Source organism: Solenopsis invicta, chromosome 6 (genome assembly GCF_016802725.1).
Source record: "Solenopsis invicta isolate M01_SB chromosome 6, UNIL_Sinv_3.0, whole genome shotgun sequence".
Taxonomy (NCBI): domain Eukaryota; kingdom Metazoa; phylum Arthropoda; class Insecta; order Hymenoptera; family Formicidae; genus Solenopsis; species Solenopsis invicta.
In genome coordinates, this window is record NC_052669.1 from 6,444,830 (window position 1) to 6,462,444 (window position 17,615).

Consider the following 17,615-nt stretch of genomic DNA (forward strand, 5'->3'; position numbering starts at 1 on the left):
TGACCCTACTAACGAGAGCGCTAAGTTTATAGGTTTATTCTTTTTAGTTGAATTTCTTGCATTGTTGAACTTTTCTTTTTCCTTTCCACATTAAAGAAAAAAAGTGAAAAGATAAATAGTTGGATAAAATACAACTAAAAAGAACAGACCTTATAATATAATATATACAAGAGATGCGATAGACTTGCGCCAATTGAGAGGAATTAAAGCCTTGCTCAAATTTCAATTCAAACTTAAACCGATATTCATAATCCATTCTTTCTTATATTTAAAATCTTATGTGTGCACAATGTTATAATATTATTAACTTATAATCATAGAGCCGTATTAAGCCTAATGCACAATGAAAAGCACAAACAATAGAGATAGTTTAATATATTGTACAAAAAACGCTATATGTTTTCCTTATCGAACTGTAGCTTATTCTCTGTTGCTATTGCTTGTGCATTTTATTGTTCTTAGCTTAAAGATTGGTTTATAATAGCTATAACCGTAAGAAATTGTCCAATCATAGTCTATTTACAGAAGAATAATCGACTATGATTGGTCAATTTCTTATGATAACAGCTGTTATAAACCAACTTTAAGACTGTACTTAGGATAGTCTTGAAAGAGAAAAAATTATGCTTGATATTCATATTCATTCATTTTTAAAATCATAGCGCTTTCGAGTGCAGTAAGTTTTAACCCAATCTGAATCTGCTTAATGACATCACACACTCTATTTTAAGTTTTGATTGGATGAACACATTGCATTCGTAAGCGCTATGATCCGACCTTAAAGTCGCTTAAGACTCGTTTTCCAGTAGCAATTTTTATGTTATTTTTTCTATTCGCATTCAAAACAGATATGTAATTAGATTTTGATGAAAACGAGAAGAAAAATGAAGGATGTGAAAAGAGTTTGCAACCTTAATTTCCAATTCAGCATCCTATATCGCGCGTCTTATTGGTCGACAGATTGACCAACGCGCTCTTGTGCATTGACATAAAATTTATCTGGGTAACCGTCAAGAGCCCAAACCAAGCCCAACTCCGGCTAGTCGAACGAACAACGCGCGAACGATCGCGCGTGTGAACACGGAGCGAGATAATAAACACGCTCGCGTGGCTTCCGTTCCCCCAAACGCGGAATCGGAGTCGGAGCGAGTCGTCGCAGGCGCAGATCGGCACTGCTTCGCGTGTACGGCCGGCCGCGTCGCTACCGTGCGCCGCACTATGGCCGCCGCGTTCGGGTGTTGTGGACACTGAACTTGAGGATAGGAGAGAGCCGTGAGGGAATCGCGGCAGCCGTCGCCGTTGTCGCTGCCGCCGCCGCCGTCGCCGTCATCGCCGCCTCCGTCGAGCGGGGTCCTTCCTCGCGTGGAGCCGCCGCCGCTCGTCGTCGTCGTCGTCGTCGTCGTCATCGCCGCCGCCGTCGCCACCGGTTCCCCTCACCGCACCGTCATCGCCAGGCTCGCGCGCGCGTGCCGCCCTGCGATCACACGGAGCGCGCGAGGTGCCGAGGGTGCGCGATCCTCCTCCGGGGAGCACGATGACGCGTACACGTCATTGAGCGTGGCCGCCGCCGGAGCGCGGGGACGACAGCACGGGTGAGTTGCCGCGTCGTTCGCCGCGTATTGCCTTCCCCCCTTCCTCTCCCCGCGCGTTGTGCTGACGCGACGCGACACGACAATCGCGTCGAGTCGATCCGATCTCGATCGCGCGTGACAATATTCTCGCGAGCGTGCGTGCGTGCGTGCGCGCGCGCGCGACCACGCGTATGAAGGATGCCTCCGCCACGGGATTCGAATTTTCGCGATCGAGAGTCTCGACTTTGACCGCCGCGATCGTCCTCCTCATTCAAGGCGTTCGAGCTTGCGCGCTTGTTAATTAGCCTGTTTGCCGCTTTCACCGTGACTCAAGACCACTTTGAAGGAGAGAGAGAGAGAGAGCGAGTGAGTAGGATGGAGCATGCGTGCGCGTGTAAGTGTGAGAGAAAGAGGAATATGAGACGCAGGCGTAAATATTATACTTTCAATTGTGTATTAACAAACTACACCTTGGACAGCCTAGTTTTGTGAGTGTTACTTTTTATATATTGGCGATATGTAGAAGTATCGCGATTTATCTCTTGTGTTTATTTCAGTTTGTAGAAGCTTGACTGGATCGGGGTCTTGAAGAGAGAGAGAGAGAGAGAGAGAGAGAGAGAATGAGTGAGAAAGAGAGGCGGGAGGGAAATAGATAACAAATAGGTATTTGTTTTGCATCGGGGAAAACTGATCGTTTGATTTGAGACATTTTCGAGACCCGACTAACATTCACCGTGTGCTAGAGTAGCTTCTGTTGGAATCTCGTTAATATTTAGGTTTGCTCCTTTTTGAACCTCGTTTTGCACGGTTCAACTTACCTCCTCTTCTGTTCACGTTAAAGAGAAAGGGAGGAAAGCTTAATCGTGTATGTAGATCTATTCTGCAACTCTTAACGACAATGTCGATATCGGTGTACCATCATTAGTAGATGTTATTATATAAAGGAGGGCATTTTTGAGGGTTGCTGATGTCAATCAACCGCCTTTGAATTGCCAGAACCTTTCTTCGCCTTCAAAATGTCAATTGATTGTGTGCTCAGTTTTCATTTGTTGATATATTAGGGGACGAGTAGCATGAAAGTTGAAGAGGAAGAAGAGGCTGATGTAAGACGATACCGAACTGTCGTTAAGAGTCATCTATTGGAGCGTGAAAAAAAAGGAGCAGGGCTGTTTTGACTCGAGAGGCTTCATCTATCGGAAAGCAACACACGTGACAGATTCGTGGACACCTCTTAAACCTACGTACACTTGCGCTTTCGTATGTTTTCATTTGATACCGGCGAATCAGTAGTCACGCTAATAATCTAAGGCTGTAGAAAATTATCGGAGTTTAGCGCGTTACGTTATCTCGGTAAATAAGGCGCGATGCGTACACGTAGCTTTCTTATCTTTTACCAAGATACACCGAGGCGAGCATGTTAGCAGTTATGTTTTCTTTTCTTTTTTTTTTTTTTTTAATTTTTGCCGAAATCGATCTTTCAATCATATTGATGGCTTAACTATACGGTTCAGGGGGTGGATGATAGGAATTTACTGAAAATCCAAGATCAAAGCCATTCAAAACGCTGGAGAAAGACGGAGGAGCTTCGGAGGAGGGGGAGATGTCTGCTGGCACCCAGGGCGAGATTCGGGTTGGCCCTTCTCATCAGGTTTGACACATATATCTTGAAAAATCTTTCTTGCTAATTAACTGTCTTACACAATGTGCCCATCTCGAGGCTTACGCTATTAGCATAGACGTTACTTGCGAGGTAAGGGGCGTGTGTGGACAAAATCTCGTATCGTCATCCTCCTCGGCATTAATCGATCACCGTTACGTAATGACTTTTACATGTGTAATCGTTATGATTCTATGTGTGTGATAAAAGAGTCGTTCTTGTATAGTCTTAACATTGCATTTTTGTAGTGATAAAGTTTCTTGTTACAGAAAGCGCTTGTAATCTAGCCGCCGAGAAACGCTGTCAATCTGAATATTCCATGTTTAATTCATGAAATTGAATAACTACACAGAAAAAAAACACAGTATCTTACATTAGCATCAAGTTAAAACTAATATATTTTATGTAACTATCATTACGTATAATCTTTAAAAAATCTGATAATCTTAAGTTTTAACAAAATATTATATTCTTGTTTCAATATTATAACAATCATTTAAAGAGCAGAGCATAATTGCTTTGATAACAGTAATATGAAAAAAATTTTAATCCTTGGTTTGAAGATACTGTTATTTTTTAATCTGATATTTTTTTCCTTTCAACTCTTGAAAGTTATAGATAAATAACCAGCATATATATATATATATTTTTTTTTTTTTCATAAAGTTATGTAAAATTTTTTCATGTAAACAAATTATGTCTATATTTAATTCTATACAATTTTATTTTTAATATTGAAACTTTTGAAAATAAAGTCAAAACAAGAATACTTTTTTTTTTCTGTGTAGCTTATCTTGGAACTATAATATACAATTGTGAGAAGAGATATTCACGCATCGTATCTACATTACAGAGATAAATTTCTTATCGCATTAGATGTAATATGATTCTTTAATTTCAAAATAATTCAGACTGTCTCGTGAACAAAGACTGGGGATCTTCACACGCTCTTTACATCATAAATCGTATATAAATGTAAACGAATGTAAAAAGAGCCGCACGTTCGCGCGTGTTTGTACGTTACTGTATATGTGTACGGTATGTGCGTACACATGTGTGTTTAAACAGATACGCATGCACGTGCGGATTCGAAAATTAATGCAGATCGAAATGTCTACTCCTCGGAGAGATATTACGTAAATACATACATACGTAAGCTAATCTGAAATGTATATGAAATACGCGAAGATGAATCTTAAAGTTTCTCGACAATAAGTCAGATATATTACTCGGGATCGGCATATGCTTCTCCGTGCAGAAACACTCTAAAAAGAAGTGTTCAATTTTCAACTATTAAAATGTTTTGTTTCTGCCTTCTTTTTAAACGCTTAGAAATATTTTCATTTTAAACGGCGTTTGGATTTGAAACATTAATCTCCACCAATGCGGATTAACTTCAATTTTGAATTAACTTTTTAGCTTTTTCTAATTCTTAGATCTTGGTTTTCTAATTTTTCGAAAAATGTAAGGAATAAGTTAATCTACATTGTCATTAGAAATGCACACGAAACGTTTAAAACTGAAATATTTTTAAGTATTTAAAAACGGAGGCGGAAATAAAACATTTGAAAATTAAACGCTTTTTTCCAGTGAACTTGCATTTCTCTCTCGCATCGCACGCTAACTCGGAAACTTTTCTGCGTGACAGTAAATGCCACGTGTTTTTTTTTTAAAGATCCGAGGACACCTCGCGAGAAGCCGCTTTATGTTAATCGGGGAACATTTTAAGCCACGATCGGTGCCACGAAAGACACATCGATACGTTCAAAGTGGCAATTTTATGCGAAAAACTTTTAAAATTATTACGAAGATAAGATTGTGGACTCTCACGCATTCCGGTTCCCATCCGATGGTTCAACTAACGCATCACGCATTAAAGAGCTTCGAATGTTTCAGGTGTAGACTCTCTGTCCGTCTGCAACACGTGAAACGTATTCGTTAAGCTCTCCTGCGATACTTGTTGTATCACACGAAACGATCGCCGTAAACTCGGCGCGTATGGCGAACGAGCCGGCGGGAAGTCTCTGTCTTTGCAAAAGCGGCAACGCGCGCTGTGCGTGAAGTATACAATACTTGGGAGCCGATGCTTGATTAAAGGTGGCTTAATTGCAGAATTTATTTGGCATGAGATGACGCTTTCCTAATTTGGAGTGGTGTTCAGTCACGGTGAAATAATTAATTGATTATCGGGCCGATAAGCGGATCAACTCGCCTTCGCACTCTGTTTATACCTTGTTGGCATACAACAATTATTCGCGATTGCTTACTTGAACCATCTGTGAGCACGAGCGCTTCTATACGGACTGTCCCCGAGACCCAACCAAGTTCACCTTTCACTTCGTACGCTCCTTAACACGCAGGATATTCCGTATATATGCATACATTGGAGATGCACATTTCAAGAAGTGACATCAGATAAGAGTCGCCAAACGTGCGAAGATGTGAAGCTTTATTTTCATTCGTTACTACGCGTTTGCATCTGTGACTAATCGGCAGTTTGTACATTCGCCTTACATATATATATATTTTTTTTTTTTTTTATTCCTCTTGGTTTTGCGTATGTTTTGCAAACGCACCTATCGGCATACGTGTCACGCGGATCGTGACTTAGTAAAAACAATAAATACATTACGTAACTTATATACTTGTGGATATGTAGCTTCTATTTTTAACGTGTAATCATCATAAACGGTTTGGCCGATTATGAAGCTAATGAAGTGTGTGCTTTCTTGCGAAATGCGTGTTACGCGTATCTGTATAAACAAAAAAAAGTGGAATTGCAAAATAAGAGTAATTTTTCTTGTTTGCGTATAGGATACTGAAAAAAAAAAAGAAATTAGCAGAGAAAAAAAAAATATATGTAATTGTATTATCCATGCTTTCCTTCGAAAAGAAACATGAAACGAAAAGGGGCGAAACGTGTCTAGGGAGCAATTAGTTTGTCGAAGTTAGCCCGTGTTGAGAGGGACAAAAGCCGGTGTGTCACATTTAACTAACTCGCTTTGGCATCATCGGTGCTAACCGCGCGCAATCCCGAATTTTGGGATTTACAGGAGTTGGTTTCTTGTCAGGCCCGTTTGCCTGAGTATCGGCCGGGTATACCCCCCGGAGAGCTGCCACCCGATCCAGAATTCTCCAAGGAGCGCGAGGAACTAAAATGGGTACCGGCCATGGCGTTGGACGGGGATCTGCTCATGTACTTGAGGGCGGCCCGTTCAATGGCCGCGTTCGCCGGTATGTGTGACGGCGGTTCCCCGGATGATGGTTGCGTGGCCGCCTCCCGAGACGACACTACCATCAACGCGTTGGACATCCTGCACAATTCTGGCTATGATCCCGGTAGGGCGCTCCAGGCACTTGTCAAATGTCCCATACCGAAAAGCGTCGACAAGAAGTGGTCCGAGGACGAAACTGTACGTGCCACTTCGTTCTTTTATTGACAACATTTATGGGTTTACTGACCGCAAAAAGAGAGAGTTTTTCTAACGGACGGATTTTTGTCCTTTTCGTTGTTCCCCGTAGAAGCGATTCGTCAAGGGCCTGCGGCAGTTTGGAAAGAATTTCGCGCGTATTAGGAAGGATCTTCTGCCTCACAAAGATACGGTAAAGATTTCATTCTTTATTGCCGTTTTGCGCTTCTTACCTGCCTGTTGAACTTGCTGTAAGTTTGTTCTTCTCACCTCCATTTCCTTTCTTCTTTTCCTTCGCTTTTGTATTTAAATTAACGCAATTAAAAAATAAACAAATTGCAATTAATAAATAAACTTAGATTAAAAAAGAAATTAAAAAAAAACTATAGAAAGTATAATTAAGGCTGTTACTTGTAGTTCGTCCTTATAAGATCATCTTAAGGCTCTGCGCACAATGGAGGAATATTGGATATTAGAAATAGAAATTAGAATTTTAGAATCAGTTTCCTCAATGAACATAGATAAATAATAAGTTATGTTATACTTCGTACGACAAATTGATATGTTAATCTTGTTAATATAAAGAAACTGACTCTACAATTTTAATTCTTACTCCTAATATTCAGATATTCCTCCATTGTGCGCAAGGTCTAAGACTGATGATCATCTTAAGATTTAAGAGTTACAAACCATTTATAAAGTATTAAAGGGGTTAATATTGTAAGATTATATCTAAAACGATCTTGAAATAAGGACAAACTATAAATACTGACCTAAATGTGCATAAACTCTGTTAAAAAATTGAAACTCGACGGGTGAAACTTTTTTTCAAATATGAAAAGCAGCAGAAATATTTCAATAACGATTATAAGTAATTTATGTTTTTCTTTTTTTTTACGTTCAGTCGACAAATACGTGAGAAATCTTTTCAATTCAGTAGCACTATGAGAAAGTTTTATGGCGTAGCCGCATTGTTGTCCACTTTTGTTTCCATTACCATTTGTCTCTGCTGTCTGCACAGCCGGAGCTCGTCGAGTTCTATTACTTATGGAAGAAGACTCCGGGCGCAAATAATAATCGGCCACACCGACGACGCAGGCAGAGCTCACTACGGCGTATACGCAATACGCGTAACTCACGCGCCGGCACTCCGAAGGAAGACGTACCCACGCCAACTAAGGACGCACAGCCAACGGCCAACATTAGTGCGAAGGAGACTGTGTCCGAGGCTGAGACCGTGCCGGTCGGCACCCCGGCCAGCCACAATCCCGGCGGCGAGATTAGTTCCGTGACCGAGGACGATAATTCGGAGGAGGACAGCGACTCGCGCGACACCAACACGAACGGCACCGCTCACTCGTGCCAGCACTGTTTCTCCACCAGCTCGAAGGATTATCAAGTAGCCGGCAAAGATCGATTATTACTCTGTGCAGAATGTCGATCGCACTTGAAGAAAACCGGCGAATTGCCGCCTGCGCCGCCTTATTTGTTCCGCCCGGTACCGGCGGAATCGCCTGAGAGTCCTGGTAGAATGCGTACGCGGAATAAAGCCAAGGAGACACCGAGGCCAGCGAGACCGCGACGAACTGGTGGCACAGATACGCCCGATCAGGAGAAGCAGCAGCAGCAGCAGCAACAGACGCCTGATAAAAGCAAGAAGAAGTCGTCCGGCAAAGCGGACACGCCCAAGAAGGGACAGAAACGTTCGGGTCAGGTAGACGACGTCTGCAACGACGAAGATAAGGACGCTCAGAAGCGGAAACGCGGCGGCGGCGAACGGCCCGATAGTCCGTCCGAATCTCTCACTACCGACAGCAATTCCCTGATGGATGAGCCGGAGAGGGAAACGGAGGGCGACGCAAACGAGAATCAACCGACGCCGCCGACGGTCGCCGGTGTAGTCGGCGCGGAAGAGCCCGTGAGTAGTCCGGCCGTCACGACGCCCGAGGAGCCGTCCGAGCCGACGCCAGTGTCTACTCCGGTACCAGCCGTTATACAGAGCCTGCCGATATCGGTGCCAGTGATACACAGTTTAGAGAAGAAGCCGCCCGGCTTGTTGGATCAAGAACAAGTGGATCAAAATAAGATAATGGACCAGGCGGAAGATGTGCCGTTAGCTATGAATCAACCGTTGGAAGCGATGCCGATCGAATCGACGATGTCACCGACGATGTCCAACGAGGAGATAGGTAAGGAGCCCGAACAGACGCAGCTGAACCTGAGCACGTCTGCGCAAGTTGGACCGGGTCCCGGTGATATCGGTCCTCCGACTACGGGTCGTAACTTATCGCAAGTTATACCTGGTATTATAACGAGCGTAGGCTCACAGGCGAGTATGTCGAACTCGCAAATCCCAGTGATATCACCCAGTCAACAACAGAGTGGTGCTGGCGTTGGTGGGTTGCCGACGAGTCTAAGTATGCAATACGTACAACCTCCGCCGCCGCCGTTACCAGTGCAGAATGTGCCACAGAATTTGTCACAGAGTATACCACCGCAAATGGCGCCGAATAGCGTTCCACCCAATGCGCAGAATATGGGACCAACGAATCTTCGTAGTCACGTGACCGAAAGTTTGCAGAGTTCCGCGCAAACGCTGCCTCAGAACATGACGGGACCACCGCCGTTGAACCTCAACATTTCGCAGAGTGTATCGGCCGGTATTGGTGGTCCAATCAACCAAATGCCACCGATGCCGAGCCCGCCGTCGCAGCCGCTTGGCTTGACCGTGATGTCGTCCGAAAGTAGAAACGCCGAGAGGCTAGCGGACGACAGACTGTCGGCGAGTGAACGGACTCGAGACAGCAGAATTTCCGACTCTCGCATGGTGCCAGAACGCATTTCGGAGCGAACGGGAGAGAACAACGAACCGGAACGATCGGAGCCAACTAACCTGTTTCAACCAATACAGTCTGGTGGAATGCTGCCGATGGAGAAGCCTGTGGGTATCTACAATCTGGCTGGAACGCCGCCGATGGAGCCCCAGAACTTGAAGATTAAGCAGGAAATTATACCACCGGAACCGGATCCTTTGCAGAGTTTAAAAGAGGTCAAGGTACCGGGTTTTCAAAGCTCTTTCCCTGGTCCGAGCCTAGACAATATCAAGAAGGATCCGGACGGCACGAGCAAACCGCCGACGCCGAGCAAGCATTCTGTACCGCCTGCTCAGACGGTGCCATCGATACAGCCGGTCGCGGCGTCGCCAACGGCTACGCCGACACCAACGCCAAGTCTGCCACCACCGCCCAGTTCAATCCCGCAACCGGTGATGCATCCCGCGCAGCAACCGAGCCCGCACATGGCACATCCCTTCCACCCGCATCATCCGTTGATGCATCATTCACTATTTACCGCCATGCACCCGTATCATCCTCATGCCTATCCGGGATATGCGCCGGTGGGAGGATACCCGTCCTTCTCGCCATATCCCTACGGGCCAGTGCCTCACGCCATTCCGCCGCCCTCGCCGCAGCGTAGTCAAGAGAGCAGCAGCACCATGATGGCGGCGCATCACGCTAGCACCAGCTCGAGCGTCGCGAGCAGAGAGGAGGGCGAGAATTTGATCGCGAGTCATCATCACTCGTCCAGTATGCATCAGCAGCCAAGCAATTTGCATCACGACAAGCTGCTGACTATCTCCTCTCACAGCTCCCACAGTCATTCCTCGTCGCACAGTTCGCACAGTAGCCAGCGTAAAACGTCGCTCGTCTCAGCCACATGCTTGACATCATCCAGTTCCTCGCACCATCATCATCGTCCGCCGCAATCGCAGCAACCGCAAGCCGTGCCAGAGCCAAAGATCGAACAGGACTTAGACCCGGAACCGGAGGAGTCTATCAGTCCTCGTGGACCATCGCCAGAGCCACGTATCGAGGATTCCGAATGTCATCGATCGCAATCAGCGATCTTCCTGAGGCATTGGAATCGCGGTGAGAACAACTCGTGTACGCGTACCGATTTGATGTTCAAACCGGTACCAGATTCGAAACTTGCGCGGAAACGCGAGGAACGCTCGAGGAAGCAAGCGGAACGGGAACGAGAGGAGCGCGATCGCGCCGCCGCTGCAGCACAACAGGCCCGGAAGATGACAACGCCCGAGAAGCAGCCGGAAGTGTGCAAACCACCCAGTCGTGGTCCTCTCGAGCCCGTCGTCTCGCCTTACGACCGCTATGCAGCGCGTCCAGGTTCCTACGCGGACACTCCAGCGCTTAGGCAATTGTCAGAATACGCTAGGCCACACGCCTTCTCGCCTGCCAGACATCCAGCCCCGACCGATCCGATGCTGCACTACATTTACGGACGTGAAGCCGCGGCGGCACAGCGGCTGGAATTGGAGCACTTGGAGCGCGAGAAGAGGGAACGCGAGATACGTGAATTACGCGAGAGAGAGCTGAATGATCGGTTGAAGGAAGAGCTGTTCAAGGGCACACCCAGACCGATGCCGGCGCCGCCGGTCGATCCGCACTGGCTGGAGATACACCGTCGATACGCCGCCGCCGGTCTGGCACCAGGTCCTTCAGGACCACCTCAAGCTTTACACCAATTCGGCCTCTACGGGGCTCCACCGGGTCCGAGTCAAATTGAGAGGGAACGACTCGAGCGACTAGGTAATTATTTAACAAAGCTAACACTTAATATCTCGACGGTAGAGATAGAGACCTCGTCGACTATCATTCATTCGACCGTACGACTTGTACTTTTCAAAATTCGAATTGACTTAAGATTATAGCCATAAAGGCTAATGTAACAGAAAAATCGGATAGGTCGGAGAGAAAGAATTAGATTGAGAGCGCCAAGACCTTTGAGAGATGCGATGTAGGTAGATTAATTGATTAAAATAAATGGCCGATTTCTTCAGCGCCAGTTAACTCTGTCCACGCAATAGCTAACCTTGGCTCTCTACATCACAAGTAGCAAGAATTTGAACATTTGAAAGGAGCGGCTTCTCCCTCTCTCAGATAATTTTATCCGACGGTTAACTGGAGATGAAGAAATCGGGCATGAGAATCGTATCTGTGACCTTCGAGTTATGTGATCGAAGCGCTGTCGCGTTTAGGGATTCCGACTGCAGCCGGCGGGGGGCCAGCGGGTGGAGCGGCTGGCCATCCCGTGGCGGCTCATCACCACGGCCAGCTGGAAGAACGGCTGGCTCTGGCCGCTGACCCGATGGTCCGATTGCAAATGGCTGGCATCTCGCCCGAATATCATGCTCACACTCACGCGCATACGCATGCGCATACGCACTTGCACTTACATCCGGGACAGCAACAGGCCCAGCAACAGGCTCAGCAACAGCAGGAAGCCGCTGCGGCTGCGGCTGGATTTCCTCTGCCGGGTAGGTCCTACACAACCAGGATGTTTCTTCTAAAGCTTCCTGAAGAGCTTCTCCTTTAAGAAAAACGCCGCTCTTGCTTATTCCTCGTCGCTCGGCAGCCGTGTGTTTCTCATTGATCGTCCTACGTTACCTATACTTACCTAGGTCTAGGTCAAGACGATCCTTCTTTTTCCCGCACCGTTATTATCAGCACGCCTGCGATTTTCCAGTTGCTCGACTCTGATCTCTGGCTAGTCGCTTATCACTGTCGCAGGTGCAAGTGCGAGTGAGTGTTGTCGAGGAATAGGCGCGAGTGTGCGTGTGCGTGTGCCTGGAGATGTCAAGTAACACTTCCGGGACGTAGCTTAAGGGTTTATTGTCAATTTCCGCGCACGGTTTTCTCTATCTTTACAAGTTACGAGAATACACGCTTCCGCTAAGCGCGAGTACACTTTTAATATCGTGCGCGCTAAATAATAATTTAAATAATATATGAATTAGAATACTATTCTTTTGAATTTATTCTCTGAATTTTTTTGAATTTTTTTCTTATAACATCTTGATGATCTTCACAGCTGCGGCCAGCGCCAATTACCCTCGTCCCGGTTTAATGCCGCGTGATCCCGCCCTGGCGCTTCATCCGGCAGAACTCCTGGGAAGACCTTACGCGGACATGGCGGCGCACCATGAACAACTGCAACGGCATCTCATGATGGAGCGCGAGCGATTCCCTCCGCATGCGTCTCTCGTAGCCCATCACGAGGAATACTTAAGGTTCGTCCCTTGAAATCACTATCATAGCTTGCCTGACTTGTTGCATAATGCTATGACTTAAGGCAACAGGTGTACCCCGACTAACAAAGGGTATTTTTTAGACAACAGCGTGAGCGCGAGCTTAAAGTTCGTGCACTGGAAGAAGCCGCACGTGGATCGCGTCAATAAACATATTTTTATTTATATATATGTATATATAATGTTATATATTATGTATATTATATATAAATAATATATAGATAATATATAGATAATATATACATTATATATATGTATATATAGCCTTGATTATTTAGACGCGACATATAGATATGAGCGTTCTTTCAACGCATCGACGAGAATTCTGAAAATCCACTCGGGATAACGTTGTAATCTACTATTTAAGATCAGAAATTATTTTTATGATCTTTCAGATCGATGTAAGTAAAGGAATTATACATATATATATATATATATATATAAATATATATAAATACATATATATATACATGCGCGACGAATATGATAATTGTAATTGTCTCGCTACTGTAAATAGTACAAGATATTTTAGAGGCCCGGCGCTATATCATCGGTGCTGGCACATTCTTAGAGAGATCGAGATTTATACATATAAATACAGATGCTTGATATATAAGCTATTTTCAAGTTCTCTAGATATTACACCGTTAATTGCTCCTCTACGCTGTCAACGTCACCGCTCGTCGATCGTGTTCGACCTTGCTTTTTCCTTTTTAATCTGATTTTAACCCTCAACTACACTGGCGGGGTACTACAAACGTACCCCATCGCACACAATTACGCACAAATATTTCTCGCGTGGCGGAGTTTGTAGTTTAAGATTACTGTTATTAAAAAAAAATATTCTAAAGTTAACGTTGTCGAGAAAATTAGAAAAAAATCTTTACTTAGACCTCTATAAACTTTATTTTCTAAAAGGTAGTAAATAATTACTTTTCAGCTTTAGAATATTTAATTATTATATTAAAAACACCAACTTTTTAAATTTTATTTTAGTTAAAACTTATCAAAATTTACAGTACAAAATTACTCTGCGGGTGTAGTTGTTTGGCTAATGTAGTTGAGAGTTAAGTGCACACATGCCAAAGTGCTTGTACGAGGTGGAATTACACCGCGTTTTTCATTCTTCCATATGTGTATATACATATATTTTTAAATATATATACATAAAATATATATAAGACTACATATATTAAATATATGTAATAATATATATATTTTGCAAGATTTATTCCCATAAGTAATAAAAAACGTATATAAAAGCGAGGAAAAAAGATAGGCAAAGGCGAACGGTCTTGGTTGGAGCGAGTGGAACGTTTTGCTTATCTATTACCTTTCTATCAAAATTTTTATCTTTTTTAATTAATTTTATATTGTGCATAGTGTAATATGTATAAGTAGAGTGAAAGATAACTACGTCTGCGTTTATATTGACGTAAACCTGTTACGACGCAAATTCATTTTAGAACATTTTAATTTCAACACCCGAAGAACCTTCCACATCGATCTGCTTGATCGTCCGCATTCGTATAAAGTGTGTAATCTAAGTTCCATTATTATTTTATTAATATATTAGACTTGTGTATATTTTCTACATATGTATTTCTTAAGGTATTCTTTTTGCATACCGCGGGCCTTCGGTAACATAGCGTGCGGTATCATCAACGATTAAGATTATATGAAAACCTTAATTCTGTCTTATATTAGCTGATGGACCCGCGTGATGATGTTTCTTCGACAATATCGAACGTTGAAGTATAACCTTTATGAATCAATGACCACTTGAGAAACATGTAAATTTTATGCTGTGTAACTGATTCGATGTAACCAAGTTATTTAATTGAGTAAACATTTCATACGAAGCTCGAGGATTGGTAAACACAATTTCTTCCCAATTATTTTTTCTTTCGCGTTATAATGCATGATTAATTATATCATTGTTCGGCGCATGAAGTTCGATCAACGAACAACGAGAATGTAGAGTTTAGTATTTTAGCAGCGTAATCATGTTGTAAAAACGAAACAGAAATCGGAAAAGCGTAGGCGGATGGAGGTTGTAACGGGACGCTAATTAGTTTTGCAGATGGAATTCATTCCCTTTTACCGTCCCGGTTGCCCGGTCTCTACAGTCATCCACGTTTTTATTGAGCTTAATGCGAAACGCAGCCGCCGTCCACTTTACAGGAATACAACACTCGGATCACGTGGATGTGTGTGTGGAAGGCAGGGACGAAGTTGAGTGCATGTTGTGTGGAGTCTAACGCTCCTATTACAATGTATGTATTTCGTTGTAAAAACGGTAAATTTAATCTCAGCACGTGAGGGGCGATCAAATGTGTAACAAAGATTCAGTATGGCTTTGACGTTTACACTTTGACGTTCTCGAATTTTAATGCGAATCAATTATCTTTTTAAGGTATATAATATTTTTATAAATGTAATTTATAATTTATTATTTTATGTTCCTTTCGTCGCCGTAATTTTAGCACACTGCGATAAAGATCAAGAAAGGAAGAGAAAGAAAAAAAGGTGGAAAAACGATGCGAGAGAGAAAGAGAGATCTTTGTCCGTCCGTCCCTGATCGCACACATGTGCTGCTCACGTGCGTATTGGGAAGCTGAGAAGGAGAGAGTGAGAGATAGAAGGAGCAAGGAAAGAGATAGCGGCAACAGAACGGGGGGATGTTAAGCATGCGTGACACACTAGAGAGATGAGGAAATTTCATATTCCGGAGGAACGGAAAGAGGCTGTGCCGGTTGCTTATTGACGAAGACAGCGTCGTTGTGAACGGTCGGCGAAAGCGTTGTTCCGTAGTCGTATCCACGGCATGGAGACACACAGGAGGCAAGAGCCGACGAGGCAGCGATACCAAGCGAACGCTCGAGAGAGAGATCGCACTCATAGGTGAAGAAGCATTTTGCATTCGCGCGATCTGTGTTTTTCAACTCCCGAAAACACGAGCGATTACACGTGTAACGTTCAACGAGAACAGAGACAGGTATCCGACGAGGATTATCGTAGTATCTGTTTCTCGTTACGCGAGGAAGGATTAGGGGGATGAGCGCGCGTTTTTGCTAGCGTGTGGAATTGCACGCGACGCATCGTTTATCTTCAGACACTTCTTCCTTTTGATGTGATTTTAATAATGAACGAGATAAACCTGATATACTGATAGAACGATTTAGGATGTGGATCTCACAGACTGAAGAACGCGATCTTCGTTGTGCAGCGTTAACACGGCTTTCGTCGCCTTGAGAACTTTGATCCCGACCGAGCCAGCCGACCGGAAGCTGTCGAAAATAGAGACCTTAAGACTGGCCAGCAGTTACATTAGCCATTTGGATGCCATACTCGTCGCGGGTGCCATAGATCAACCCTGCACGCGTCTTTTGGAGGGTAGCGGCATTTATTCGACAAGACCACAAGTTTGCACCTTTTGTTTGGCCATGCATAAAAGATACGTAAGTTATTAACGATTTGCACTTAGTTTATGTTACATGGTAACTTTACATAATATTTATATATAACATGTATGTATTAAATTATATGATTTTTTATGAATATCTACATTTAAAATGTAAATAATCTTTATGATTATTAATCTTTATTCTTTGGATTAGTTTAGTTTCTGAAAAGCTTTTCTGATAACTATCACTTTTGTATCGTTATATGTTAAACTAAATGATTAATGATATGATTATAAAATATTTTCATATTTTTTCCATTTCAAAATTTCAGAACTTTGATATCTCTAAGGAAATCCCAGACTATTCAAATGAAGAGACAAGATCGTGTGTCTACCTGCCAACGAATGCGTTTTAATATGAGTGATGTCTAAAGCTTAAGAGTCAATGGTATAATACTTGTATATTTTTTTGTAAATATTTTGCGCCCACGTGTCTCTTAGTATTTTATGATAATAATAACATACTAAGGGACATACTGATAATATTTAACATGTGCGAATCAAAGTTTTTAAACGCAGAATCAAATCAAAGGAGCATATGTATCTTAGCCGATTTGCATGCACAGATTGTTAAATTCTTTTTTTTTTTTTTTTTTCATTCAATTTCATTTGACGAATTCAAAAATTATTGTTAAAATAGTCTTATAATCCAGGAAAAATTTTTGGTCGTAATTTAAACAGGAGAAAGCAAAAGTTGATTTTATGACTTTGCAAAATCATGCTTACAAACTTTTCATAATGTTTTTATTCTTTTAAATTGTGACTTAGATATACGTGTATACGATATATTTTTTAATGAGATTAAGCGTATTAAATTGAATTAATTACTTGACTAAATTTTACTTGAATCAAATTCTTACAACACAACTTTTAATTGACAATTATTGTTAATTTAGTATAAATTATTATTGAATTATAAGGTATGGATAAGGGAAAATGACTATCATGTAAGAAAAATAGTATTAATTAATGAAAGATGTAAAGTCTTTCTTTCTCACATTTTAAGTATGATTTTCAATTATCAAATATTGTATGTGATTTATATTCGAATATCTTTGAAATTTTTGAATAATTCTGATTTGTATCCGAGTAGTTCGCACATCTCTACTAAAAATAGCTCTATAAATATGTAAAATATATAATTATTCTTTACTCAATCTGTCTCTTCTTTTTAATTTTGTAACAATATAATTTTGATAGCTCTTGAGATATCTTATACATCAGAAATTCAAGTGATGAAAATATTCAAACGTTTTCTAAATATAAAAAAAAGAGTAATAATTTTATGTGTTTCATTATTAAAAAAACTAAAGCTAATAAAAATTAAAACGACAAGCCACTAAAATTAAGAATAAGTTATTAAAAATTAATAAAAGGCATGAAAAGTATTAAAAATTTAATTTCT

The 17,615-nt window shown here is 42.6% G+C and overlaps 2 protein-coding genes across 4 annotated transcripts; both read left to right on the forward strand.

Annotated features, from left to right (window-relative positions):
- The first annotated feature begins 2,243 nt into the window (after nt 1–2,243).
- Nucleotides 2,244–15,264, forward strand: LOC105194187 (arginine-glutamic acid dipeptide repeats protein). Of its 3 annotated transcripts, XR_005575055.1 has the most exons (9): nt 2,244–2,828; nt 3,083–3,219; nt 6,282–6,641; nt 6,751–6,831; nt 7,660–11,245; nt 11,680–11,973; nt 12,528–12,726; nt 14,820–15,020; nt 15,231–15,264. XR_005575055.1 is itself a non-coding variant. In XM_039450879.1 (8 exons), the coding sequence occupies exons 2-8, from the start codon at nt 3,172–3,174 to the stop codon at nt 12,892–12,894; spliced, it is 4,635 nt and encodes a 1,544-aa protein (XP_039306813.1). In that variant the 5' UTR covers nt 2,244–2,828; nt 3,083–3,171; the 3' UTR covers nt 12,895–14,606. The 3 variants fall into 3 exon arrangements, 2 of the variants coding, with proteins under 2 accessions (XP_039306813.1, XP_039306814.1); XM_039450879.1 differs by lacking the exons at nt 14,820–15,020; nt 15,231–15,264 and adding an exon at nt 12,828–14,606; XM_039450880.1 differs by lacking the exons at nt 14,820–15,020; nt 15,231–15,264 and adding an exon at nt 12,828–14,606 and having other exon boundaries at nt 11,695–11,973.
- A 138-nt stretch (nt 15,265–15,402) lies between these two features.
- LOC120358128 (basic helix-loop-helix transcription factor scleraxis-like) lies at nt 15,403–17,367 on the forward strand. Its single transcript, XM_039450897.1, has 3 exons — nt 15,403–15,648; nt 15,974–16,205; nt 16,483–17,367. Exons 1-3 carry the CDS (start codon nt 15,572–15,574, stop codon nt 16,564–16,566), a joined length of 393 nt encoding a protein of 130 aa, XP_039306831.1. The 5' UTR covers nt 15,403–15,571; the 3' UTR covers nt 16,567–17,367.
- The last annotated feature ends 248 nt before the right edge of the window (nt 17,368–17,615 follow it).

What these genes read in the sequence shown, in the direction of transcription:
- LOC105194187 (XM_039450879.1), top strand. Translation starts at nt 3,172, where the DNA reads ATGTCTGCTGGCACCCAGGGCGAGATTCGGGTTGGCCCTTCTCATCAG. An exon ending in GGGTTGGCCCTTCTCATCAG is followed by an intron (nt 3,220 to 6,281) that starts GTTTGACACATA and finishes TGGGATTTACAG; the next exon opens with GAGTTGGTTTCTTGTCAGGC. An exon ending in CATCACGAGGAATACTTAAG is followed by an intron (nt 12,727 to 12,827) that starts GTTCGTCCCTTG and finishes GGTATTTTTTAG; the next exon opens with ACAACAGCGTGAGCGCGAGC.
- LOC120358128 (XM_039450897.1), top strand. Translation starts at nt 15,572, where the DNA reads ATGGAGACACACAGGAGGCAAGAGCCGACGAGGCAGCGATACCAAGCG. An exon ending in GAGAGAGATCGCACTCATAG is followed by an intron (nt 15,649 to 15,973) that starts GTGAAGAAGCAT and finishes TTCGTTGTGCAG; the next exon opens with CGTTAACACGGCTTTCGTCG. An exon ending in TGGCCATGCATAAAAGATAC is followed by an intron (nt 16,206 to 16,482) that starts GTAAGTTATTAA and finishes TCAAAATTTCAG; the next exon opens with AACTTTGATATCTCTAAGGA.